We start from the raw sequence: 15,337 nt of genomic DNA, 5'->3' as shown, positions 1-15,337 counted from the left end.
AGTTTTCCACTTAAACATAAGGCCATATATCGTCATTAGAAAAGGAACACTGTTAAAATATGATCAATTTCAGTTCTGTGGTTTCAGATCAATATAGCAAGTCTTCAACAAAGAAATAAGACTCCTTGAAAGACTACATTTCATATTTGCAGACATGGTGGGGATAAAAAAATATGGGAAAAGATCAATATATGAGAGGTTGTTTTCAAGAATGTTATGAAAGGTTATCATCTTACAAGCAATTTTACATGCCTTTTCTCTTACCAGCATCATTTACTGAATGCTGCTCTCCTAAGCTGATTTTATTTTACTTACTGCTGAGTAAGTAGCATTCAAGCTGCTTGCAGGAAAAAGCCATGGAAGTGTTAAAATCAGGTTGAAATCTTGAAATAGCCAATGAGCTCCTAAGAGTGACAGACTACTACTTATTTAAGGAATAGAATAATAAGCATAACATATTTGTCCATATACACATTAAACACTGGAAAATCTTTAATGGCATGACCTTATTATGAGGTACTGTGCAGGAATTACACACTGTCCCCAAAACAGTCATCAGTCTTCTCAACATACACTCTCCTCTGAAATGTTAGTTTAAAAGGCTTACTTCTAATTAATATAAAAAGTACCTAACTATATAAAGGTTTCATTTCAATGCATACTGAACATAATTTATTAAATAATTAACAATCCATATGGACTAATAACCAAAAGTATGTCATTAAATCATTTAAGCCCAACTATAAAGATTCCCTCAGGACAAGAATGATTGCAGGACTCCAAGAGAAGAAATTTCTCCTTATTTCATATGAAGGACAATGACACAAAAAGAAGTATCTCTACTTGTAAATCTCTATTTGTAGTCACTTCAGAACAACACATACCATAACCAGACCCATGTTTAAACCTACACCACAAATGCAGCACTACGGAAATGTAAGTGGGCTGTGGATTAAAGAGCTGGTCAGAAACAGCCCCAACCTTCCTCGTGCTTCACCTACAGACTATTTAAAGTGTGGGAAAATTACTCTGCCCAACAGACTCAGTTTTATTTGATTGTTACTCCATGTTAAAAGCTGCCCTTTATAGTCTGTAAAAGTTGTTCTGTTCAGTCAGTGGTTCACAAATTAACCTGTAAAATGGCAAAAAGCTCAATAAAACTGTTCTTCATTCTAGCATCGTAGCCAAGGCTCACAAAGCATAAAAAGGAAAATGTCCACAAAACACACAAACAAGGAAAGTCAGATGCAGTTTGTTGACCCAGTGGTTGTTAGACCACTCAAGGCAAGAAATCTTAAATTTTCATTAGAAAATGCCACTTCAGCAGTTGACATTAGTAAATGTTCTTCCTAGATATCCATGTTAAAAAATGCGCAAAAAAATGCACCCCTTCCCCCAAAACCAAACACCAAACCCAACAGTCATTTCTACACCAACACAAAGTTTAGCTCTTTAGCAACCAGTCATAAAAGACAGTGCCACTGCATAGTTTTATTTCAACTATTATAAAATAAAACCCACTAGCCATAAGCCTGCCACCAGAATCAGCAATACATGCATTTACCACACAAAATTCTCAAGTACAAGTTACACTGACATTTTCTGGTCATAACAATCCCTTTATTTAAAAAAAAAAAAAAAAAACAAACAAAAAAAAAACAACCACCCTCCACAAACTAACAACAAAACCCCAAAATATTCTAAATTCACCTGAAATGAGCCTGCAGTTCAAACAAGCAAACAAGCCTACCTCAAAATCAAATCCAGAATGCTGAGAATCCAGTTAATGCTTTACTACTACCCTGTACAAAATGTGAGTCTGATTCTAGTCTGGAAACACAGCTACTTCATGTAACAAGCCTCTGTGATGAGTACTGGAGGCTACAGTGACAGGATGCTTAGTGAGTATTGAAGTGCAATTTAGAATGATTGTTTTAGATCAGGCTATTTTTTATTTAAAAAAAAATCAAATCAAAGCCTAACCAACTTTTATATTTATAAAATCACTACTGCTGTCATGGAGCAGTGTACAATAAAACAACAGCACTAAGATGTGTAATGACTGCAATAAGCTTAGTCACAGTTTGGAAAAGAGTAAACTTACTTGTTTTCTAAAAAAATTGTTAGAGAAAAACAGCTACACTTACCAAGGATGCTTTTTGGCAACTAATTCATATGCTCTTTGACACTCACTAACAATTCTTGGATGACAGATCTCCTAAAAACTTGGCATTTGATAATTTAAGTGCCACACTTTTCAAAGAACCTTGTGATATTTTTAGCTAACTTTGACCAGGCACTTAGAGCAAACAGGAAGCAGTGATAAACTTAAGAAAATAATTATCCTCAAATCATTAAGTTCTTTCTACCTACAAATTGCCCAAAAACCAAGATCCTTTGCTCTGAAACCAAATCGAACACTCAAAACCTCTGTGAGGGTCTCCCTGGGACAAAGGGACACAGAGAACTCATTAGCATACACCACGTTCCCACATTCTATCTTGGACAGCATGCAGCTGATTAAAATCAAATTGCCATATATATTACTTACCACAGGAAAATTGTGAAGGATGCAACTGAAATTACACAATAGAACAAGACTGGTCAAGTTTGAAATCAGTGCATTTTGATAATTAAACATCACAGGCTTTTTAACTCCTCAAAATCACTGTAACAAGGTTTTGACCAAATGAAAGTGAACAATCTCTTTATATCTCTACTTAGTTAACCATTATTCATCAGCAAAACTTTAAACTACCTGGTAGTTCTGTTTGATCCGTATTGGTAAGGACTAGGCATTTTTCTAAACAACAGCTAATTTAGGTCCCTATTTAATTGTGCAACCTGTTGCAGCAAAGGATGAAGGATTTTGACAGAATTTGCAGAGCTTGTAGGCAAGCAACTCCATCAAGGCCAGAAAACTCATCCAAATCAACTCCTGGCTATTTGAGAGGATGTTCATATATATTTCTCTTGCATAGTAGTTACCTTTAGAGTGCCATCTCATGTTTGTATTTACATAAAAACACTTTCTATATATTAAGTAAAAGGGACATAGGAACAATCACTTTATTTCATATTCCTGCTGCCTCATGAGTACTTGACAAATTTTGTTGCTTAATTCTCATGTTGTCAGACATTTAGCACGTTTTCTCATACTTAAAAGCACATTGTGCTATTTTTATTTCCACATTGTTTTAAGATATATAATGAGAAGAAGTAAGTCTAAAAAAAGTTTACCATTTTCCTAAATTCATTCTTGAAAACTAAAATTTCAATGTCACTGAACATTTAAAACCTTTTTGCATCATTTCCATCAAAACAACTATCTTGCATGCTATCTTATAGCATCAGTTTAAGAAATTTATTACATATCATTACCTATTGCAAAACAATATGTGCTTTCAACTGCAACCTTCCTTGACACAAGCTTCCATCTCCAAAACGTGCACATAATTAAAACCTCCACATAATCACCACTAATGCTCCTTAGTCATTCAGTTTCCAAGCGCTTTTTATTATGGATTAAAACGAGGAAAAAAACCTCAGACATCTTTCAGTATCTTCACTCTTCCTTCACACTTTTTTTTTTCTTCAAACTTGATATGTGAATAATTTATCATGTATTTCTCTTTCTTAATTCTCATATTAAGACTGCCTTGCCATCTGCACTATGCAATCACACTTAAGTAGGCACATAAAAATCAGTAGAAACAATGCTTTGGGTTGCTCCAGCAACCACAAATGTTTAGAAAAATGCCCCCACAAGCACGTCAGTGAGACCATATTTTTCAGAGTATGGTTTGGAAAGCACAGACAGGAAAACCAGAAGAGGATACATTTAAATGTTTTGCTGTCTGATTTATCATTTTTTGGTGCTAAACCAACACCTCAGTTTTATGCTGGTTTTTCATATCAGGAAGGAGAGAAGGGCTTAATGGCATTGTAGAGGGTAAATGACAAAGCAACAAGAATCAGAAGCAAGTACATTTTCAGAATATTAAGCTAGTGAAGCCAGCCTTGAAAATAAGCATATTCCCCAATACTCACTGGCTTTTTGTCTGGATCAAAAATACTGTGGGTAGTTCACGAATGCAAAAGTTGCACTGATCCTCACATACATGTAATTTCTTTTTCTCTTACCCTCTCTAGAAAGTAATTTTAATATTCTCCTCTATGCCTGACCATGCAATTACAAGACAAATTTGCCCTTAGGCCAAATTCCCTTAACACACCTCAGAAATAACCAAGAAGCCTGACTAGTATCCTGTACCATTTTTTTCTGGGCTGGACAAAGAGATGACTGTCCCTTCCTGTCCAGAAGCAAACATATGCCATCTCTTCAGCTAAAGGCCCAAAGCATATCAAGAGTATTTTAACTTCATGCTCCCAGCTCTGATTCCTGCTGGCAGGGGAGCTGGGTACAGCTCTGGTTCTACCCTGGCTATCACTGGGGTGATACTCTCCCACCAGAGTGCCAGGCACACCGCTGGGAGAACACTTCACGCATCCTCTGCTAACTTCAATAGCTCTTCTGTGACTTCTCCAGCCCTCTTATGCCCCTCTATGACTGGTAGAAATTTTACTTCATCAACCATTCCAAAATCTTTCCTCAAAATGCAAAAAATTTTAATAAATGCAGCTCTTAGTGAATCCTGTGTAGAAGGTTTTACATAACCTTAACTGGTTTTGGCCATTGAATAGTTTCAAAAATAAAATTCAAGACTGTACCAGACATGACAGGCCATAAACCTTGCTGTGTTTAAGTGTAAGCTTAGACAGGTATTTCTGGTCATTCAGCCTGTGCCTTTGGTTCAGCATGCATGTTCGTGGGACAGGTCAAGGACTAGAATAAATATTACTAGCCCACTAGAAAGTAAGGCAAGCTGGTACTTTTAGCCAAAACCACCTGGACTACTGCACACACATTCAACACAAACAATAAGCCCTTGTTTAAAGGTATAAATCAAGCAGCATGACAGAAATTTTATAGGGTGCTTTTTATAGCTTGATTAAACAAAAATATTAATACACTCCTGCTGAAGTTAACTTTAAACCTAAAGAGGCTCTGAGAAAACACCAGAGCAAGTTTTGCCCTCACTCAAACCAACAGCAGCAGTGGCCATTAACACATTGGATAAAAATATGAACAGCAAAGGGAGAGACATCCAGAAGTATTATTAAAAAATATTTGTTTTGATAAAAACAGAAAGACAGTAAATTTACCAAACATTCCAGTTCCTACTAAATGCTTATACACCAAAAGGTCATTTTATGACAGGAAGTCTTCAAACAGCAAATATACATGTACTCTTGAAATGCCATCTTTCTAAGTGAAATGGAGTTCAAAAACATACTCAGTTCAATCCCACTATACACAGTTTGAAGTCATCAAATTGGACAGCAAGATCTAATCACTTCATTATAAAACAGCAAACTATTTATTAGGTACTTATCTTCAAAAGCTCGCCTTGTTAACAGAATCAACAACATAGCTACTCTCACTAAAAATCTATTAAAACAGCCTAAATTATTCTCAGATAATGAAGAGGATTATTTAAGGGTCTTTTGTTTGGTTTAATTTTTTTTTTTTTTGAATAGGGGGAAAGAGGGGTTAACTCTAAGACATTCAATATTCCCAAAGGCACTAATTTGATTACAGGAAAGCATTTTAGTGCTCTGATCATCTCAGTTCATAGGATAATATATCAAGAATATCATTATATTGTAGGTACTTTGCCAGGAAAATATATTTTCACACTTTTGTAAGAGTGTACACTGCTGAAGGTTTACTGACAAATGAGATGCTGAAAAACCTTGGCTCTGAAGTTCTAAGAGTGCCCCTGAAATAAGATTCTACCAATGAAACACTTCACTCAACACCAGCATACAAAAAACCCTCACATTACGGCTTTGTTTCAAAAAATACAGATCTTCATACAAGCTATTTTGTGCGCCATGTACAAAACCACATCTTCAGAAAGTGATCATACGCTTGTCCTCAAGAGTGTTCTTCTGGTCAGGAGACAGAGTATAGTGTTTTTGTCCTTCAGCTTGGGAATAAAACCCTGTGAGATATTACTGCAGACAGTGGAAGGACATGGCTGGACTCAGCTTTTGTAAATATTAATCCTCTATTCTTGAAACACTAAAAACTTTTAAATTACATTGTCCAAAAATTTTTTTCTCCCTAATTTATGTCTGTCACTCAAACGCTGAAGGAGCCAAAATCTTAAGTGCTTTGTATCATTATGAAGGCAATTTTTTGTCTATTTAATGTGTCAGAATAAGATTCTAGCATTTTCACATCCTATCTCTTGACTTTTACTCTAAATTACTAAATCCTTCTTAGAATTAGTGAAATCCTTTGCTTAGAATGAATGATCAATAACAACTCTAATATAATCAATTGTTATACCATTAAGATTTTGTATATTAAAACCCATTGCAAATTCCATGTTTTGCAAAAAATGACTTATCATTCCTTCCAAGCCTTCCATAAAATTAATGCAAAGAAATGGAAATATTTCAGCGAAGATACAGATATGCTATTTGTGCAATTGTCCTGAATATGTTCAATAACAACATACCCAGAAAAAAAAAGTAACAAATATTGAAAGAGGAAAGATATGCCGGGAAAAGATCCAAGAAGGAAAAATAATTGAACTGGATTTCCCCCTTCACTCTGCAGAAAGCGAGATGCATAAGCATACTCTCTATCCAATTGTCTCATACCTCCAAATTCCTTTATATTCGCAAGTCTTTTTACACCTTTTTCAAAGTGAAATGAAATGCCATGGCCTTTCAATCTGCTGTCCAAGAAAGATCAACCTTATATTACAACATCAGAAAAAACAGACAATGAGGGTGAGGAATATACACACAGATCCGATTTATATTTCATAGGACTGTATATGGGATAGATTTATATACTCCATACTCCCTTTCAGCTATATTTATATATATATCTATTAGAAGGAAAAAAGAAGAAGAAAATAAGATCATCTGAGAGAAAAGCCACTACAGAAGTAAATGGAGAATATATGCATTTTAATTTAAGGAACCTAAGAACCCATCCCCGCACTCTTTACAGTTTTACAGCAATTATGCACAAGGTTTGCATAAACACTTCAAAATCATCAAAAGCTGTTTTATCAAAACAGCACTTAAGTTTTACATATGTTTCAACACAAATTAGTATTCAGAATTAAACAGTAAGCTGATGAAAAAAAGGATGTCAGCTGTCACTTTAAACTCTAACCAGATATAGAAAGTGGACATGAAGAAGGAAGACAAAGACTGGGCTAAAGTGATAGAAAGGTTCTTTCCAAATACTTATTAATTTAATTATCTTATTAATTCTTTCACTGTCCTAGACTTCTAGCTACTCATGATGAATTTTATCAGTACCAGAGAGCTTGAATAATAATTATTATAGCAGTAATATTATTGAAACCATAATGACACAAGGATATTGCAAAGTAAGGACAACAATACTATGCTGAATACTAGACACAATAGACAAAAAGACACATGGATGCAGCTCCGCTCTTTGCAGATGTGTCTGCAAACAATACCTGTATGGTAAAAGTATTGCTCTTAATTCATAGTCATAAAAAGTTGAACTATAGCAATGGAATAATCCCTTGGTAACATACAGACACTCAATATGAAGCCAGTCCCTAACACTCACAGGCACATCCTGTAGTAACACTGATGTCCTGATGGTCAGCATATTCCCAACACAGAGCCACAGAAATCTGTGCAACAGGAATGTTTTCATGAGTATCAACACTTGGTATCTTTAGGGAGGTGCCTGGGCATAACAACTATAACCAGCATTAGCAGTTATTTTGATACAGGCAATTACTGATAGGAATGCCAAATGGAGGGACTGGAGTTCTCCAGAGGAGCTGGTGGGTGAATAAAGAACCAGCTGAGCCAATTCCAGCAAGGAAAGAGGTTTGCTTTTCTCTCCTAAGTAGGTGAAGACTTCTCTGAATGGCACAGTTCTCAAGATGCTGGGCTTTGAACACAACAACTCCACAGAGCCACAGGTTTTCAGGGGAGTGGGTGATTCCAACATAATGGATGGGCTTAAGCACCACATGAAGCTGAGGGTTTGAAAAAGATACTGCCTGTCCCCCAGACTGCAGCTAAGAGTCTGTACATATTTATGAAAGGCTGCAGCCAGCTGGCCAAATTTCAGATGCCTCTCACAACATGGAGTCCTTTCACGCAGTCTTTTATCTTTTATTTCCAGTTGAAAAAATAATGCAAATACATGTACTAGTTCAGCTATTTTTCTACAGCATGGAACTCTCATTATGCTTGCCAGGCTAGTATTTCGGATACATAAACAGATTTCAAGCAAAGCTCTTACCACTATTTTAATACTGCTTTGACAAGGTTTAAATACACTTTAGATAAGTGACAAAACCTACAGATTGCACACAGTTACACAAAAAGACTGTCTTTTGATCCACTGAAGTGATAATACATGGAGGATTCCATATGCAAAAGCCATCTATTTCCTAAGGAGAAGCAAGAATTTCAGAGAAGGCACTCATTATTAGAAGACAAGACCAGTCTGACCAGAGTAAGTCTAGCAGTGAGTGACTCATGGCTGCCAGTCAGTAGATATGGAAATTACTTCTTCATGAACTGCTCAAATGTCCCTAACTTCAACAGCCAGGGGCAATACAAAGCTATGCAAAGAAAAAGAAATCCAGCTTCAAATATGTCAGTTTTCCAAAATACAGGAGAAAAAAAAAATTCTACAATCTATTTCACTTCACATATATACAGATATATACAGAACATATATACAGAACCATAGAGTGGCCTGGGTTGGAAGGTCTTTGAAGATCATTTAGTTCCAATATCCCCACCATGGGCAGGGACATCTTTCACTAGAGCAGGTTGCTCAGAGAGGTGTCAAACCAGTCCTTAAACACTCCGACGATGGGGCATCCTCAACTTCCCTCGGCAACCATGATAAACTGGAAGCAATGGTTTCATCTGTTATATTAAATCCAAAGTTTACATAGTTTAACAAGGTCTTTTGGACAGGTAGAATGTATATACTAGCCTCCAGTGATACCAAAGAAGAAGAAAAAAAAAGACATAGGAGCTTCTAATCATTGGATTTCAGACGTATACTGCAGACGTGAAAATTACCTTTACCATGCTCAGAAGTAGAAAATAGACAAGAAAAACAAAGTGAGCACTTACATGCCTTTATGCTGTAAATGCTGCTGTTTTAGTTGCTTTAGCAGAGTAAATAAAGGCATCAAATGTAGTTTTTTTCTGATTTCCAGTAGTGTTACCCCTTTTCCTTTTAGAGTGCTAAGCACAGTACAAAGACCTGCCAGATATTTCATTACTGATACAACCCTATCTATCTTCCTAAGTAAAAAACCAATAATATGTAAGAACAGGATGCAGAAGTACTTTGAACACTTTCTCCTGAAGTTGTCAGCCTTTAACTCACAGCTAAGCTACCTCACAGCTATCATGACAAATTTTTAATATTAATTCACAATGAAGAACATGGTACTCATACTGCTTTGACTGTCCCACAAGCCTTTTCTGTCCTAAAGAGGTGACTAAAAACCCATCTCTTTTCCAGGATTTCATGGAGAATGGTATCATATTTCCATGAGCTCTTCAACTTCAATTTTTGCCTTACTAAGTAACATAGACAGATATGTACCGGCCCAAATCTGGACTTTTTCAGTGGAGAATCCAGAAAGATTGAGTGCCTTACCTGGTGATTACTGCTATTAGAAACAAAGGCACAGCTCTCAGCATACCACCAATTTTCCAAGTTATTTCACTAAAAGCACAGTGCCTGCGGAATAGGTCCAACTATACTGCAGTTTCTCATATGCAGCCTTTCAGAAGGTGAAAGGTATTTTAGAAAGTTATGCCTCTTATTTGAACTGTTATAATCAACTGTTGGGGTACCAGCAAAAGAAGGTGAGATCAAGTCACAGACCCCATTAACAAGTCTGAGCTGCCTCAGTGTGTGCTTGGGAATGTCCACAGTTCTGTACTAGTAAAACTTCAGACATTGCCAATTTCACCGAAAATAGAACACCAACAGCTGCAAAATTTGTTCCCCAAAAAGTCATATAAAGAAACACAAAACCACAAACAACAACATAAATAAATTCATATAATTGCTCAGCATCACAGTTTTCAATGGAAAGTACAATCATATTATGGGAGTAGTTTAAAATTCATTCTGAAACCATCTGTGACAATCAGAGGCATGGTGAAAAGGAATGGTAACAGAGAACCAAGTGAAAAAGTATGATAAAACCAGCAAGACAAGTGGAAAAAAGTTCAACTGGATGGAGATATACTAAGGAAGCAGCATTACAATTCTTATTTCAGGAAACCCAGTATACAATAAAACACCTTCTGAAGAAATGCCTTGGGCTACTCAGCAGCAAATACTAAATACTGTGAAATGGGGCAATATTTAGAAAAAATCTAGGAAATTATTTGCATATCTGTGCGTGGCCAGACCTACCAACAATCACGAACTCCTCTTTATAAATGTTCTATGTCCCTCTCTATAAATGCTCAACTACAAAAATAACAATATGCTAAGGAACCATGTGTGCTACATTAGAACAGACAATAAGTTTTTTAAGGGATTTTCCAACAGCATGCAACAGGTAGGCCTACTGACATGAGATTTTTTTATTTTTAAATAAAAGAAACATGAAATGCCTATAATTTCATCATCCCAAAAAAGCAGAAAATCTTGTATGTCCATGAAGCATAAGACCTAATCACTGGGAAGTTAAATCCTTTAACTTCAAGGCAACAGTGGTTTATTCGGCACACAGTGCTTAGAAAGATACTACCCCAGCAGGGGTAACATACACTAGGAAACTACCTTAAATTTTTTTTTTAAATCTGGCAATAAATCATCAATTAAATTTTCTTTCCTAGACTAACAAAAAAAGCCTTAGCCTTTCAAATTATTTAAGCATTTTTAAACAAAAATAATTGAAAAAGTAAAATATTAAGGATTACTTTTAAATGAAAGACTTCTATACGCTGAATTAAAGGTGCTGAATTAACAGATATGAGCCATTATTTTGTTTATCACTTAACAGAAGAAACACTCCCACATTACAGCTAAGAATTCAACATGATCTGAAGCAGGTTCAATCCATGCTTTTGCTGTTATGGTACACTGTGTTTCTCAAAGACTTTTTCCAAATGCAATATGTAAACACCGCTAAAGTGCTAGAAAATAGCATTATTTCATTTCCTCCCCACCAAAGAGCAATCCTTCTCCATCTCCTATCCTCAGCTTCTCTCATCAATCCGACAGACTTTAGTCCTCAAATGAGATGCTGTCTTGTCCCACTTCCCTGGCCAAACCTGAAGTGTTTCTAGTGCTTGACGCTGTAAAACACGATTATTTTAACAGAAGAACCAGAACACATATGAACTTCCCTCTTCCTTCTCCCCATCAATAAATTACAAAATCTGGGAGAGGGAAGAGAAGATAGGGATGGATTATATCTAGCTAGGTACTTTTTTTGATCCAACTCACCACAAATACTAATGACAATGCAGGAGATGGCATGGTACACGTTAAACATGTTAAATGCTAGGTCAATTTATACAAAAGACAGAGCTGCACTCAGTAGGCTTCCAAAACCCAAAAGAGGCAGTCACACATCACTTCTCTTCTTTTCCAGGAGCAACAGTGAAACCTCAACATTTGCCTTTAATGTGCAATATTCTCTATTAGGGCTGTGCATTCCTAGAGCTAATGGGCACATACCTACAACGGGCTTAAACAAAAACATTAAAGTTCTCACTGGCAATTAGGGACAGCTTAGTCTGGAGAGCATGTTACTTTATCATGTAAACCTGAAAATAATATGAAACATTAATAGCTAATAGTAGGTAGAAATGTCACCAAAAAAAGGTATTTCAAATTGTTGGCACTCTGCTTGTGATCTTATTACTACAAACTACTTGTAAAGAGCTGCAAAGGAGTTATTTTCTTTTTAATTAGGAAGTTATTTTTCATATGAAAAAGTCCACAGATTTACAAATACCCTTTGTCACAAAAAGCAGCAGCAGCATTTGTGATGGCATTTGATTGTATGTTCTATATCTCTCAACTAAGAAGTCTGCCAGGGTGACCAAGTTTATCCATATAAAGTCTTACAGAATAAAAAGAGGTTCCCATTCTTTTTTCACCCAGAAACATGCTCCAATTTCACCTTATAGGCAAGATATTTTAAGTTATTAAACTGCAATTAAAGCCCCCAACTGTTCCCTACAGAATCTGGAGTTGCTCATATGTGAAGGATTTGGATAAAGCCCTTTCTGTCGCATAGCTGAACATTTTTAGAATTGCTGATAAGACTGCACAATTATTTTGCTATCAAATCTGAAGTAATTTGGTTTTCCTAGCCAATGCCAAACTCTTACAAGAACTTCCCAAGATGGCAGTTTATCATATGATATATCAATGCAATCAAATGGCATAGCTCAAAACCCAGTCCCCAAACACTGCGCAATGAGACTTCTGACACAAAGCACCCACTGAAACACAACTGAAAGACCAAAAGAGCTATTTTGTCCTTACCCCTCTAATCATAGCATCACACACACCCACACCATTCTTTTAGAGGGCAGGGAGAAAAACTGGCATTCGAGTACATTAGGCCACTTATCTGGAGAAAACCATTTGCCAGAATGCAGCTCAGAAGAAATCTAACCAATCAGGATGGTAAAAAAACAGCTGTAATGAAATCTTAGTATTTGCTAGTCAAAAAATACATACCAAATATGTCATAAGGGAGACATAGACAGCTAGAAGCTTTTTACGAACCATACTCTCACACTAAAAACTGTAATCCGAGTTCAAAGATGTTGCATACAGTCCTTCTCCCCTTCCTTCCACGGGTTTTGGAGAGCCACTGCTAAGTTGCACAAAAAGAAAATCTTTCCATCTTACTTTTAAGAAATTTCACAGTAGTTTTCCCTTCTCCTTAAGAAATAAAATCAGCAGAAGACAGTAATTAGATTCTTGTCCCAAAGCAGTATGAGTATTTTAATCCTCTAAATATGTAAGTTAAGACACGTCCATTGCGTCTATATGAAGGAGGAAGAAGTTTTACCAGCAAAATTCTTTATTCTCACATGCATTATGTTATTCTTTTCATGCCAGGAGGTAGATTTCCCTAAAGTAACACACAGCAACAGAAGCACTGAAGCCATGGCTATGCCACTTAAAAGCAGATGTATACAAAACACCACTGAACCTTCAGCACTATGGCAACATTTGCTCACTTTATCTTCCAATTTCATTAATTTTCTTCTTCAAATGTTTGTTTACAGTTATTGAGACCCTGCAAAGAAAAAGTCCCGATTATAACTGGTAAGAACTTTCAGCTGAAAAGTATGCAGACTAAGGGCTTCCCTCAACTCAAGCAATCAACCACTGCAATTTCCAGGGTCCTAATTGCTAATATGCAGTTCAGAGAGACTGAAGTGGAAAAGAAACGCTGTTAAGTGAAATCCCAATGGCATTCATACAGCTCAACATTAAGTTATGTGGACTCTGTTAAAAACTCATTGTTAAACTTCCCACGTCACTTAAATCTGCTTCTACTGTTAACACCAGAAGGAACATGATGTGCACTTTTCCTCCTACAAACTTCAAATTACACTATTAACTATTGTTCATAATGTAAATATCTTAGTATATTCAAATAACAGGAGAAAGCAAATCCAAAGTTTGCAAACCAGTTCCTTATCTTATATACACCAGAAGTCTCAGTGCTCTGTTTTCACAACTCCTGGGCACCACAAAGGAGGTTGAGAATGGTGTTTTTTCACATCCTGGAGACCCTTAATTAAGCAACGTTAAATCTTTACAAGCTCTGCAGCCTTATGTACAACAGGTAAAGTAGTAAGATGTTATCCGCCAGGAAGATAAAACTCTAAAAATATCCTTTTAAGGCAGGAAAAGTAGAAAAATTTTTACACAAGAGGTTTCTATGAGAGTTAATGAGAGTTAAACAAATTACTTAGTTGTCATTAAGAGCAATATCTTTAGCTTTCTTTTCTTTACACCGTGCTTTCCATTACAGTGCCAAGCGTTAGTAAAACGTCTGAACCAGGAGTCAGCTGTGAAGAAGATGGTAACTGGCTGCAGCAGCAGCAGCCTCACTTTGGGCACCACGGCTGCTGCCGTCCTCGCTCTCCAGGTGCCTGAGGAGGCACAGGCAGGCCGGCCGCTGCTGCCCCCGGCCGTGAGCACGGCGGCTCTTGTGACAAAACCCGTTCGGACACGACAGACACGTCTGTCTTCCCAGCGCTGACCTCTCACGGGTCTCCTGATCTCGCAGAACAAACAACTGGACTCAGAGGCCGAGGCTGCCGCGGACAGCCCCTCCTGCAGAGCGGCCGGCCCGCACCGACCGGGTCCCGCGGCGCTGGGGCACGGCCGCGGGAGCAGCCGGCAGCCCGGAGCCGGCGGGAGCAGCGCCCGGCGGGGCTCCCCCGGCCCGGCCGTGCCCCCTCAGCCCCCGGCGCTGCCGCCCCCCGCGCCTCGCCCGGCCGCGCCCGCCGCCGCTCACCCAGCTTGCCGCGGGACTCCTCCAGCTTCTGGATCTGGTTCTCCAGGAACAGCACGGCCACCCCGAAGATCAGCACCGCCAGCAGCTGCAACTTGGGCGGCAGCATAATCCTGAGCAGCCCCATGAGCAGCAGCAGCAGCGCCGCCCGCCCGGGATCACGACATAACGCGGGGCCCGGCCCGCGGGGGCCGGCGGGAGCCGCGGGGACGGCGCGGGCGAGGAGGGACGGAGGGAGCGCGGCCGGGGGCGCGGACAGGGCCCGGCGCCGCCGCTCTCACATCGCCGCGCGCACGGCCCGCAGCGCGCCCGCCCCGCCCGCGCGGCCCGGCCCCTGCCGCGCCCCGCCCGCCCTGCGCGCGCTGCTCGGCAACCGAACGCTCGGCCGCGCGCCCACCCCCGCCCCCGCCGCCGCCGCCGCCGCCGCCGGGCCCCGCGGCGGGCCCCGCCCCGCACCCCGCCATTGGGCGGTGCTGCCGCGGCTCCGCCTCTCTCGCAGTCCGATTGGCCCGGCGCGGGAATCGCTCCTCCTCCCCCGCCGCTCTGAGCCGCCGGAGCGGGGCGATGTCCCGCCTACATGCGTCCCTTCCTGATTGGAAGGCGCTGCTTGAAGTCCCGCCCATCCGCCCAATCTCGTTGGGCAGAGACCCCGGAGCCCGTGGGGAAAGCACGATACTATTGGTCAGGCCGGCTGGCAGTCGCCGAACTAG

At 39.2% G+C, this 15,337-nt stretch overlaps 1 protein-coding gene across 1 annotated transcript in view; it reads right to left on the bottom strand.

Annotated features, from left to right (window-relative positions):
• HS2ST1 (heparan sulfate 2-O-sulfotransferase 1) overlaps positions 1-14,874 on the bottom strand; it is a 79,772-nt gene extending 64,898 nt beyond the window's left edge. Inside the window, exon 1 of the mRNA XM_066325166.1 lies at positions 14,631-14,874. Within this exon, the coding sequence (XP_066181263.1) occupies positions 14,631-14,754 (124 nt within the window). The 5' untranslated portion in view covers positions 14,755-14,874. The remainder of the gene's footprint in view (positions 1-14,630) is intronic.
• Positions 14,875-15,337: the final 463 nt, after the last annotated feature.

Source organism: Sylvia atricapilla, chromosome 9, assembly GCF_009819655.1.
Source record: "Sylvia atricapilla isolate bSylAtr1 chromosome 9, bSylAtr1.pri, whole genome shotgun sequence".
NCBI classification, from domain to species: domain Eukaryota; kingdom Metazoa; phylum Chordata; class Aves; order Passeriformes; family Sylviidae; genus Sylvia; species Sylvia atricapilla.
This window is presented reverse-complemented; position numbering and strand designations above follow the sequence as displayed.